Genomic DNA, 13,737 nt, shown 5'->3' on the forward strand with positions numbered 1-13,737 from the left:
TACACGTTAAAACTGATATCTATGTGGTATTGTTTAAAAATTTCATACAACTGATTGAGAATATTGAAATCGACAAAAACTAAGGAGAAGTTTTTAAAAAGGATTACCAGAGGTAAAGGCATTGATAATGATGTAGGCCTATACGAAGTCATCACAGTATTAGGTAAATTAATTGCGTCATTCGAACGTTTTTGGACTTCTTAGAATATCGTCAATCAGCACAATAACACACTTTCGGATGATTTCGGGTCATAATCAGAAACGATCGTAAAACTTCGGGATGTGCAAAAACACGCTCGGGAAATGACATGTTTTTATTGATACCTCGCGATCCGCGCGGAGTCGCCACGTCAATATCGACCGTTGGCATTAAAAAAATGTTTTTTTTAAAAGTTACCAAGTGGGAGTGCCTCTTTAAGTTTCTAAACAGAGAAAATAAGAGTTCTTACTTTGATGGTTCCCATTAATTGTCATAAATAGTGCAAGGACTTTTGATTACATTTTAGTTAACTAGTTTTTTAAGCACTTCATCCACATTAGTCAAAATAAGAGAGAAAAACGGGAAATTACTGAATTTTTAGATTTCTGAATAATCACTGATGCATCTAAATGACATATTGGTCAGTCAGTGATTATCGTCGTGCACATTTTATTTCATAATAATGTATTCGTGCGGTATATGAAACCAGTGTGTTTGTCACTTTCCTTAAATGTATATATATTGACAGCAGTTCCCCCTCTACTACCTTTTTGTGTATTAACCTGGTGAGCATTTTAGTAATTGTTTCATGACAGAGCGCGTATATGGAGTAAACTGGTCCCTTGAGTTGTCTATTATAACAAAACGAGATGCATGGGTAAAACGTGTGAATTAATATTTGTCCTTTTTTACTCCAGGTCCGTAAAGTTAAGGTTGAACAATGCAGCCAGTACATCACCTGTAGCGACTGTGTTGGATCAAGAGATCCGTATTGCGGTTGGTGCGTATTGGATAGAAGGTAAGTATTACTTCAGATATTCAAAAACTGTAAAGTGTACACTATTCCCATGAGTGTAAAGAAAAACACAGTAGCTTGTTGAGATTAGCTCTAACTTCCTCTTATCTACTCCACCAATCAATTGCAAACATAAATCTATTGCTTTAACATCATGGCTGACCTGAGCTGATTCATGGCTTGGTCTACAACGGTGCGTCTATTTAAAGACTGCACAAAAGAAATGACATAATAACTAGCCAAGGGTAATATTTCTTACTTCATAAACAAACTTAGAACAGGTGCAGCATCCCCCAACTTAATTGAGACAGGCGATCGAGAGATTCTCTATCTTCAGCTGGTTTATCAATAAACTCTTACTTACGAAGATAGTGTTGTTCCTTGCCGGCAAGATCATGTACGATGCTCTTATGGCTGTTATGGAGTCGTCATCTACACCCTTCTTGAACCTTCATTTTAGAAGTCAAAGCCCTTGAAACATGTAAAGAAATGAAGTGATATTTTAAACGCTGTGATCAAAAGATTAACTGGTTTTCGCGTCTGATCTAACCGAGGAAATGATTTAGGATATTGCTTTCCATATAATTTTGGATAAAAAATGACACATTTAGCAATAGTGAGACAAACAATCATGCCGTCATTCCTGAAGGTTTTAATTTAATGTAGACATTTTGTTCGCTTTTTTAGATGTTCAACGTACGCAGGATGCACCGAGTCCGATGCATCAACCTATTTGCCAAACGTAGCGTGTACAATCATAGAGTCCATAGAACCAGAAGATGGCATACCAATAGATGTATCCAGCAAGGTAGGCTGCAAACTAATCAGAACAAAACAATTTCCAATCATACAATCAATGTTTCCTGAAAACGCCAACCCATTATGTCAATATAATGATATTTATTCTCAGTTCTTTAATTGGAGTTATGAAGTGTTTCGGATACTGCATATCCTAAATCCATTTTAATTGATCACTAAACTGCTAGACGTTTTTGAAGATATGTAACAGGTAGAAAAAAAGGGCTATTAATCTATCTTTCATAATAGTTATTGAAAAGTCAGCGGTGATATGGTGGAATTATAAAGTAATGGTTTATGGTAGTACTTAACAGACTGTGTGTACACAAAAAAGTAACTTCACATATCACTCGCCACTTCTCTATATTGTTCTTTCCTAGATTACTTTGCATGTCGTGGGACTACCTGACATTGGTGATGGAGAGAGTTATTCATGTGCATTTGATGGATATGTTACTACTGCAGTTAATGAGGGTCAGGCTCTGACGTGTGACACCCCTCCGATTGACGATCGACCAACCATACCTTTAGGCGAAGGTCAGGGTAACACCTATTCTTTCTCAGTTTTTCCTCATCCCACAAACCTGACCTTCCCACCAACAATGTAAACAAAAAACCTAATACCGTCAACTGTAAGAAATAGGACTCGTTTATGATATTGTCCGAATATAAGCCATAATAATCAATACTACATAATAGTAATTAATTTATTAAAGTGTAAATAATTATCCTGGCATGTTTCGTTACAACTGAAGAAAACAGCAAAGGTAACATAATTGCACCAGAAATGAATTGAATATGCTCACGTGATTTACAACACCTGTCGTATCAGTGTGTGCATCAGTTTTCATCACATTTGATGCAGTTATTTCGGAGTTATATGACTAATTATAAGATTTCATGAAATATGCAAATGAGCTTATTATTAACTTGACACTGCTCAATGCTTCTCAGTACAATTGGATATTTATCAGGTCAACATCTGTAGCAAGTTTCATCAAATTTTACGCTGTAATTTTGGAGTAATATCACTAATTACAAAGTTCATTAAATATGCAAATGAACCCTTAATTAACTTCACACAACTAAATGCTCTACACTAGATATCTGTCGAATCAGTATCTGCAGCAGATTTCATTACATTTGGTGCAGTTATTTTGGAGTTATATCACTAATTACAAAACTTCATAAAATATGCAAGTGACCTATTTGTTAACTTGACACTGCCAAATGCTTCTCAGTACAATGGGATATTTATCAAAAACAATATCTGTACCCAATTTCACTGACTTGGGTGCCGTTATTTCAGAGTTATATACCTAATTACAAAGTTCATTAAATATGCAAATGAACCCTTAATTAATTTCACACTACTAAATGCTTTACACTACAGTTAGATATCAGTCGGATCAGTATCTGCAGCAGATTTCATCACATTTGGTGAAGTCATATCGGAGTTATATGACTAATTACAAACCTTCATAAAATATGCAAATGAGCTATTTATTAACTTGACACTGCCCAATGCTTCTAAGTATAATTAGATATATATCAGATCAATATTTGTTGCAAGTATCATGAAGTTTGGTGTAGGAATTTCAGAGTTATCTCACAAAACAAAAGATCATTAAATATGCAAATAAGATGATAATTGACATGACACTCACAGTATCATCATAATGTTCTTAGATTGTCATCTGTGAAAAGTTTCATAAAATTTTGTGCAGTATTTCTTGATATATGTCTACACTGTCATTACCGTCTCCATAGGGAAACCATTGTCTTGAAAAAAACGATATTGCATAACTTCATTAATATGCAAGCCACACTAACCAAAATCTAATCAGTTCTTGCAAGTAGCATATGGTACATGTGTACCAAATCTGACTTGAATCCGTACAGGCGTTTTTGAGTTATCGTGTAAACAGACAGACACACACACACACACACACACACACACACACACACCACACACACACACACACACACACACACACACACACACACTAACACACACACATACACACACCACGGACAGACAGACAGACATCGCTATGACATTAGCCCACGTGTTTACACACGTGAGCTAAAAATATGGCAAAAGCTCACGTACTTAATCATTAGACTGAAATTGTATAGGCAAAAGAGAACTGTTGACAAAAATAAGCTACAATCATGAGCAGATACACTCATACCCCTATTGCCGATACCATTCATGATACATGTTAACAGATATAATATGCAAAGCAAAATAAATAACTTAGAAATGTCTACAGCTCTACTGTATCAACTCATGATAAATGTCTGATAGTGAAAGTTTGTGTACAAATTAAAAGAAAACATTGACTGTGAAGTAACAGATAGACCTCAGCATGTTTTCAAGACTTATTTGCCCTTTCAGATCATGCAACTGTAGCACTGCACATTAGAAGTGGAATGACAGTTTTAGCGTACGAAGATTTTAACTATTACGATTGTTCTCGCCATGACTCGTAAGTGAATCATTTCCTTCACATTCGCCATACCTATACAATACATACACACATGTATCTTATAGAAGCTCTGCTGATTCATACCTGTTGACCAAATAGATAGCACCATGGCATGTGACACCTTTGTAATAAAGTCAAAAAACATAACGTGACCTCGTTGTCTGCAATTTAATGTCAGTTTGGTAATGATGGAAAAAAAGTATGCAATGTATAACTATATATAACTATATATAACTATATATATATATATATATATATATATATATATATATATATATATATATATATATTATATGACTTTGCTTTAAGACAGGTACAGGCCAACTTGCATTAGTAGCAACAATTCTGAGGTTAACGGTTTTGCTTCGAATGCTCTCTCTCTCTCTCTCTCTCTCTCTCTCTCTCTCTCTCTCTCTCTCTCTCTCTCCCCCCTCTCTCTTAGATGTTCTCCGTGTGTTACGAGTAATTGGGACTGTAATTGGTGTGTATATGAAAACAGATGTGTGCACTATCTTGGTAGTTGTCCGACAGATGATACCTCCTCAATGGTGGTAGGTTCAAATGTAAGTATTGAAAGGGGACATATATTTATCTATTGTATTTAAATATACCTATTTATCTCCGTGCGCCACACTCGGCCATGAAACGATGCATAAGCTATGCAGCGAGATGACATATACAACATTTAATAATTATATAATACAAATAAACCGTCGGCGAAGGAATTATAGCGAAAACTCAAAATCTGATTTTTCGTGACAATAACTTCGCTCACATTTGCTTTTAATTTTATCGCATCGAACAAAACTTCTGTGCCCGATTCTTTGCACTCAGTGTAGTCAAAGTACAGTCGTGAGTCACTGCCATGGACAGCTTCATTTCCTATCACCGTGTCTAACTTGTTGGGCTACTACTTTCTAAAAACGGAGAAGGCATTGTATGTTGTTAGTCTTTCCTACTTACTGTGACAGTCCCATTATACTTAAGTGCCGGAGTTAAATCGATGTACTCTTTTAAACCATTGATATGATCACTGCATCACAGTTTTTACGGACGGAAAAAGTTGCAGATTGAACTCAAATGAGTCCCTAGCGGGCAACATCGGCTTGGCAAGCGTCTCCTGAACGATGTTTTTGTTACTTTTCCCTATAACCAAGTTTCAGGCTATTATGATTACCAGATATTACATGGGGTGCGATAAAATATTAAATTCAATACCGTTTCCTGTGTACGTTCCGTTTCACGTTCATGATGCCATTTTGTAAATTATGGAATTATATATATTCAGAGGGGTAACATTACATCTTATGAGTTTGACAAAATAAACATTTCAAAAATTCTTGATCTGGAATTAGATAAATTGTTTACTTTCAACCGATAAACCACTTCCAGCGCCAGGTACACGATATTATTTGACCATTCCTCAATTTCTCAATTCATATATGGAAATCTAGTCCGATAGTTTTCACATTTGGTACTGCAAACCATAGATCTTAAGGGTCCATGAGCAAACTTACTGTTCTAAAGAGTGAGCACAGACTCATTGACGGTACTTGTTTATTTAAATTTATTTATCATTAAGGCGCACCTGTAGAAACCAGGGCCTAATGAAAACATTAGGTATACCCAGGACCCTCAAAAGCATTGTGAATCTTCCTGACACCTTCTTTTACGTTCATTTATAAAGTTACTCAGAGCAGGCCAAGTAATAAGGTTGGGGGCCCGCCACTGATGAAACAATGAAACAAAGAGGAGTAAAGTACCTTGCTCAAGAGCACAACAACACGTTTTCACGAGATTTGCCCTCTATGTGAACACTTTCGGTACACACTCGATGAAAAGTATATTCAAGATACTTCACTTGTGATTGCCTTCAAGCGAATTAAAGCACAGGGCAAAAACAGAACAAGCTGACAGACATTCTTTTTCGATTTTCTTTCGTCTTTTTTATCTTCTTCTCTCAAAGAACAAATTTAATAACACTGACATCAAAGGGCAGTCATTTTGTCCACAACTTGCCGAGCAGACCGGAAAAGTGTTGATACCAGTTGACACCGATACAGAAATCCAACTTTCAACAATGAATATTTATCACAATAAGGTGAGTGGTACGCTCTCAATCTCCACACAGAGATTGAAGTGCGATGGGCAGCAGTGCTGAGTGGATAATTAGAACCAAGCTATATGGTTTCCGAGTCGTTGACCATTGGCTACTGCTGAATCTTCCTAGCTATGTTTTAATTTTCCACGCCGCTACCATCTCTATATGGAAGTGGTACTTTCTATGATGGCTACACGGCGTATATTTTATACAAATTCTCTTGAAACAATCACATTTACATTCAGAATAGTTCGGAGGACGTATAATGTTTTTAAACATTTCACAACTGCGTTTAGGGTGAATGTAATCTTTTTGCTGATTTAATTCATGAATGTGTGAGACCTTCATGTAATGCTTGTATCACGTTTTCTGTAATTACCAGGACCTTCGAGGGTATGAGTGCGTTCTGACAATAGAAAATACTCTTCTAAGCATCGGAACTACGAGACAAGATGAAAGTTTGGTCACTTGTAACGCAACGAAGGTATATGCACTTGTCATAATTTATTTAGCGATAAAAATGAATAGTGAAGGAACTCAGAAATGCCATCTATAGGTATCTCTATTTTTAAAACTATAACTCTAGACCAGTATTTTGTGATAAAAATCACACTTCATAGAATAGCAAACGACAACGATGATGATGATGATGATGATGATGATGATGATGGTGATGATGATGGTGATGATGAACATGAATATGCCTGAACTGGTTTGATAAGGAATGTACCTACCTAATTCACCTCAGTGGTAGTTAAGACACGTCAAAATGTTCGTTCGAAAGCCATATATATTCATGATATTCTTCGATTGTCCCCGCTTTTTACATATTTCTACAGCGCTTGTCATTTTAGTGTGGAGTTTCAGGGTTTGGCACACACGGATTTTTTGTTTGGCACAGCCAAGGTTTACAGTTCGACACAAAGAAATACCAGACGGAAATGCAACATTTTATCCAAGACAGACGACACGTTTTCATTTCTGTCTTCGTCTGAGAATGCCGCACAGTGCAGTGTTGTTGCATGAAAATTTAAGCGAGTTGTTTTAACGGTCACAACTGTCGGTCTGAACGAAAAAGACCCACGTTTGATCGTCGTATCTTCGTATAGCTTGGAGTAATCTATCGAAATAATGCAAATACACGGGGAAGAACCTACACCCGTGAAAGGCAACCAGCAGTGATCTCCGGCAATAAGTAGTTCACGAATAGAGGAGATAGGTGGTGATAAGGCGACTGGTTTTGTACATCGTGGATCATATGTACAAACAGCGAAGAAATTGCGATTGGCAGCAACGACCGTATTAAAAGAAGATTTGGGTACATTTTTGCAAGACCGGTTCAGTAAATCCCCTAGAAACTATCGCCGTGGTCGACAAAGAGTGTTCCTGGACGTTGAAGTTGAGTTCATAGAAGCCATCAAATCTGAGAAGCCCTCCGTTAAGGACCGTTCAGTTTGTACGGCCTTGGGGGCCGGCAAAATCTTGTCGCCGGTGTTCAAAAAAATGTAGACCCCCTGCATTTTTCGTGAAAAAAGATGACACCCCCCCCCCCCTTTGTCAGACGAAAAATTTGATGGCCCCCCCCCCCCCCCATGAAAAATAACCAAAACACATATGTCAAATTTACCCGCACGGTTTGGATTTGAACTCCGGTACGCGGCGCACTAAGTTTATTCGTGTAGCAGAGATGCCAGTGCACAAACTTCTTAGCCACATCCATGCAAACGTCTGTTAATTAGGACTCGTGGTACGAGTCCAAAATTGTCTGCGTTTTCCCCTGTATTGGACTTGGACTTGGTACTAGACTCATGCTTGTTTATTGCAATGAGTTCAATCTGTGCCTGCCTATCTGCGCCGCTGCTCTCAGAGAGCAAAGTTGGCGGGAACAAGTTTTCATGTGCAAGTTTTGATGAACACTGAATACACAGGTGGTTTCCGTTATGGAAGTCAAACCTGGCTACACTGAGTGAGTGTTACCCTTCAGGGTACAATACAAATAAATGTTTAGTCAATTTCATAACAAATAGCTTCAATTTTTGCATTTATTTTAATATTCCCGGTAAAAATCACGCCCTTTAGTGCAAATCACATCCCTTGATGTTAAATGGAATAGTCTTCCGGTGTGTTTGACCGAGACTCCGAAGGTTTGAACCAATCATACGCCTGTATCGGGAAAGATTACTGTCACTCTTAGGTAAAAGTTCTGCTACAGTGTTATAGCTCCGTAACATTCTGTATGATAAGAGAACGTGCGGCAATCGACGCATCCTTTGATGTTTGTGTGTCGGAGTACAACAACTTGTACGTTACAGTCAAGAAACCCGTGTGTGCCAAACCCTGAAACTCCACACTAAAAAGACAAGCGCTGTATTTTGTTGACGAATGTTCTCTTGTATCTTCCTTTTACCAGTATACCTATCAATCAAATCAGCAAGAGCTACATGTTAACTTAACTCTACAGTGGAATGATGGTACAAACATCGTTGATGATGTCCATGGATACATAGGTAGGATTCTGTTTGTTATTCTTCAACTCTGAAGTGCCAACAATAGCTTTTTGTCAAAAATACCAAAGGGGCGTTCTTTGAATTATCGCATCACTTATTTCGTTATTAATACTTTTCAGGTAGTTTGAAAGAGTAAACATCCTTACTAAACCTCAAATAGCATTTTTCGGAGTGGTTGTACCTCAAGGAATATTGCTGAGTAAAATCATTCTGCTCGTTAGTTTCGGAAAGATATCTAAATCTATGTATATTCACAGTACCACAAGTTTATTTGATATTCGGTCTGTATCATTCTTCCACAGTGACTCTGTATAAGTGTAATGTGGGTCATGACAATTGTCGTGAGTGCCTATCGAACAGCACAACGACAAACGCGATGAACTGCGGATGGTGTGAATGTGGCAACACATGTGAATATATCGATCACTGTGAATCCGACTGCTTTAAATCTGATGAAGCAAAATGCCCAAGTGGTGGATCAACCAGGTTAGATAAACACTGTGCGTCTGTTAGAATGAAGGAGGGCAAAGATTAAGTTGGTTCTTCAGGAACTTTGACACTTACTTATGAAACGGACGAACCTATGTCTAAATGCGCTAACGTAGATGAAATATGCGAGGGAAAATTCTCAAAAATAAAAGTTACAATAGCTGATCGCTCAGCCAGTTGATTGTACGAAGTTTGACAGTGAATTCAGTGTGATTATAATAGTTCCTTTCACAATCAACTGGGCTTAACAGAAGGCGATTTACTTCTCTCATAAATTGAAAATCACATTATTAAAGTAACGTGTTATGACGTTTCCAAATTAATTATATAACCCATTCTTGACTCTGATATCTGTTGTTCTGTTGCAGGAATTGTGCATTTGTTTGGATCGAATTTATCGTCTGGCTGAGCTACTTTGTCGTTAATACAACACAGGAGTGACGGTGTTTGTTATTACGAACAAACAAGTGGAGCTCTTATATTTTGCTCACGTGTGAACACGTGAGCATATGTCGCAGCGATGTCTGTCTGTCTGTCTGTCTGTGTGTCTCTCTGTCTGTCTGTTGGTCCATTTTTTCTCAAAAACGGCTGAACGTATTTCAGTCAAATTTGGTAGACATCTTCAGAATTCAAATGGCTAGAACTGAAAAGGTTTTGGTAGCGTGGCTTGGATATTAATGAAGTTATGAAAGTTTTAATATTTCTGTTACGCCGCCTATGACAAGTGAAAACAATCGACTGTTTGAGGGCGCTGTGAAATGTGCTTGTCCAGGTTGGCTACAGCTGGATAGCTCTGGTTTCAACCACGGTCCCTCCGTGTTTCAACCTCGTATTGAACATTAAAATATGATATTTTATTACTCATTCAACTCACTATTCAAGATAAAATATCGTTTAGCAAATTAGCTTTATCCTTGGTAATTGATTGTTTCCCTCGCTGCTCGATCGCCAGAAATGAGTACATACGTTCTCTACCTAGCCTCATGGCATGGAAGTGCTGATGAATAATAACTTTGGGTCAAAGGTATTGAAGTGTCCAATCAGGTTCGTGCACAGAGTCCAAGGCCATGACCTACTTCATGTACTTCTGCACTGTTTTGATTTTGCTTCGCCAAGAAACGTGTTCGTCATTGTCCATAGAAGTATGTTTGCTCTCCTTTGAGGTTGTTTGTGAAACAAATTCCGGGATAGGCCTTGGAATGCATACGATCGGCATCGCGGCAGTGCATATAGCTAGCCCTACGAGTATGACGAGAGTGTCCGGCTTTGGCTACGCCGCCTCCCACCTCCGGTAGGTGGCGTAGCCAAAGCCGGACACTGTCGCCATACTCGTAGGGCATGCTGTGCATGTAGCGTACCATGCTTGTGTAACTGCCGAGCTCAACGTGCATTCACGGTTGATACTCGTGTACAATCATGATGTGTTCAATTCTGATGAAGATTCATAAGTCTTACTTTTGCAGTCTTTTTTCCGTACGATAATCCCGACAATACATGTTACTGTTAGACGAGGTGGCCATTTTATGATAGTTTCAATACTGCACAGCTACATAGCGTCACTATCGTGTGATCGAGGTACAGCGTTGTTGAACGGGATACAGAAACTCTGCAGAGGGAGAAACGATCGTTGACATGAACAGTCAATGTACTTCAGCACGTAGTCCGCAGATAGCGGATCGAGAAAACAAACGTGTCCCAGTAAATAACGGAATATTTATGTACATTAACTCGATATTAATCAAATTTCCAGCTCATCGCAAAAAAATGTATTGCAAAGATTAATTTGTCACTGACAAATACTGCACTGTATGGAAAAAACAGTCTGTAGAATAGTTCAACTTCAAGTGGTATTACCCGAGACAAACACTTGTGTTGTCATTTTGATTTCATTTCATAAACTTCATACTTCATCGAGTATCGTGTATTTCAGCCTTTGTGAAGCCATTTTATTGATATTTTCAATTTTTGTCGTGGCTTTGTTGTGGAACATGTTGAATCGTCTCCGTGGACATGTAGGCAAAAGTGTGATGGGGTCGAAGTGACTTGGGTACCTGGGGCCGACCAAACCAGTGTGAATTACTGGGGTCAAAGCGGACAGCGGCCGGGATGACGTGTTCCCCAAGCGAGCTACCTTCAGAAGTCTGTTTCATCGCAAAAAACGTCACTTTTAAAACCCGTCATTTATTTACTGATGTTATTCTCAGCATCACAACATATACGCCTCTGCTATGTATCACAGCAAATAGTTATATTTGAGCGCCCCGTAAATGGGATCCTCGTTTTTTTGCGAACCCGGAAGTGTGTCTTGCTCAATGCATTTCCTACCCATAGCGAGGGAAACTGCCCGCGTTCCCATGCTCCCATGCACCCTTTTTCAATGCCAGTGCAACGCCATCTGTGCAAAATTTGTGGTGGTATGCTCCCGTGTGATGGAAAACCTCTCTTATTCTAACAATGACGTAGTTGACTTTGGACTTCGATTTCGTAAATGTGATGTCCATGCAGTGAGTTTGGGTTGGCGCGCTTATAATGCAATCTTCGCCCGCCTGCGGTCCGATATCCCGCATTTATTAGCGATATTTATCTGTTTTGACTTGACCAAAGTTGGCAAAACTTGCTATGTACATTAAAGATACTATGATACAAGATTATTGAAAGTCATTTGACATTTTTTTCAGCCAATTCCCAATATGCATATTTAATGAACCTTCCAAATTAGGGATATATACTGGCATTTACTTGATAAAATTTGGCGAAACATGCTGTGTATATTGATCATTATACCAGGTTATAACAGTATTGAAAGTCATTTTGCATTTTCATGTCAGCTAATTCATAATTTGCATAAATAGCTAACAAGCTTTCACGGTTTGGCATATAGAGCTTGAAGGACTTGACCAAAGGTAATTACACATGCTATATTGTGATACAATGACAGTACTCAAAGAAATTAATTATTTTTATTTCAGCTAATTACATATTTGAATACTTAATGACCTTTAGAATTGATCTGTGGTGAAATTCATTGTGTTGATCATAACACTTTAAATGTAGCAAAGCATGTAGCAAAGGTTCAAACTTGCACATAAATGCAATATATAATGAAACACGTGAGCATTTTCAGTTCATATCTGGTTTCATGTTTACTAGCATTTAGCAATTCATAACATATATCACAAGACTCTACGTACAACTTAAGTGTGTACCTTTTCACTTTTAATTATTTGAGAGAGCAGAAATGTATCAATATTGTTCATGTTATCATTATTATATATCAAGATAAAAATAGGGTCACGCTACCACATGAAAATTTTACATTTTACACAGTTTTCTTATAGGTTTTGTTATATTGGTCAATTTTACTTATACTTAAAATGTGTCAGTAGCCCTGATTAATTTTGATTTTTAACTTCAACTTTCAATTAAAGGTAGAACACTGCCTCTTGTTGATAAGCCGCGAAAATAATTGTAATCTAGAATTATTTGAAAAGTTACAAGCCCATTATGAAAACAGAGCGATTCAAATAATGACAAAATTACCATCTATCTCATCCATTGGGTGAAACACTGTGTCTTTATCGAGGTTCTTCTCAGCAAGTACTCAAGTTGATTAAATTGCAACTGTAATCAGAAAATCAAAGTACAATAACAAACGGCGTAATTTTCAGCCATTTTCTTCTTTTAACAGTGTTTAATAGTATTCTGCTAACACTAATAAGGCCAAAGTAATTAAATTCTTTGTTTTGCGTCCACTCTAAATGGGAAAGGTGCGCGCCTAAGCGGCTGAAAAACACACACAAGAAAATTAACACAATGTAATTTGATTGCATCAATAAAAATTGTAACAAATTTTAGTCCAGAAAAGCTTAGCGGTTATGTCCTAAAATTTCCTATTCAAATACACTGTGTGTGTTTTTCATGAAAACCTTAAAATCCTAAGCGGGTGGGGACGCAAAACAAAGAATTTAATTACTTTGGCCTAATAATGATAACAACAATAATAATAACACTGATTACACTTTTCCAGCCATACAAAAAGGAAATCATTTATATTTACTGTAAGTATTTTCCTACTTTGTTGCATGCTTTACGTTATCTTTTAATTTTCCCTTTCTTTAACAGAAAAGGCAACAATTTATCTATCAGAAGAGCCATCTAGGGCTTAATTTTTGCAATAAGGGAGGACACACTATGTAATTTTGGAATAGCTATTGTTGCGATATCAATATGTATATAAATATAGTATTTAGGCTTTAAGGCTCTTATAATGTTTCACCGCCAGACGCCCCCACACAACCAATGCTGATTCAGTATTCATAGCTTGATCATTTTAGATATATTGACCCGAGGAAGAG

The 13,737-nt window shown here is 37.5% G+C and overlaps 2 protein-coding genes across 2 annotated transcripts in view; both read left to right on the forward strand.

Annotated features, from left to right (window-relative positions):
* LOC139134518 (plexin-B-like) overlaps nucleotides 1-13,737 on the forward strand; it is a 115,787-nt gene that overhangs the window by 76,505 nt on the left and 25,545 nt on the right. The gene's annotated exons all lie outside the window — the stretch shown is intronic.
* Nucleotides 721-9,875, forward strand: LOC139135922 (plexin-B-like). Its single transcript, XM_070703699.1, has 10 exons — nucleotides 721-998; nucleotides 1,683-1,803; nucleotides 2,174-2,330; nucleotides 4,195-4,285; nucleotides 4,728-4,848; nucleotides 6,252-6,386; nucleotides 6,769-6,870; nucleotides 8,797-8,893; nucleotides 9,196-9,379; nucleotides 9,751-9,875. The coding sequence occupies exons 4-10, from the start codon at nucleotides 4,230-4,232 to the stop codon at nucleotides 9,821-9,823; spliced, it is 768 nt and encodes a 255-aa protein (XP_070559800.1). The 5' UTR covers nucleotides 721-998; nucleotides 1,683-1,803; nucleotides 2,174-2,330; nucleotides 4,195-4,229; the 3' UTR covers nucleotides 9,824-9,875.

The sequence above is a fragment of the Ptychodera flava genome, chromosome 6 (assembly GCF_041260155.1).
Source record: "Ptychodera flava strain L36383 chromosome 6, AS_Pfla_20210202, whole genome shotgun sequence".
Taxonomy (NCBI): domain Eukaryota; kingdom Metazoa; phylum Hemichordata; class Enteropneusta; family Ptychoderidae; genus Ptychodera; species Ptychodera flava.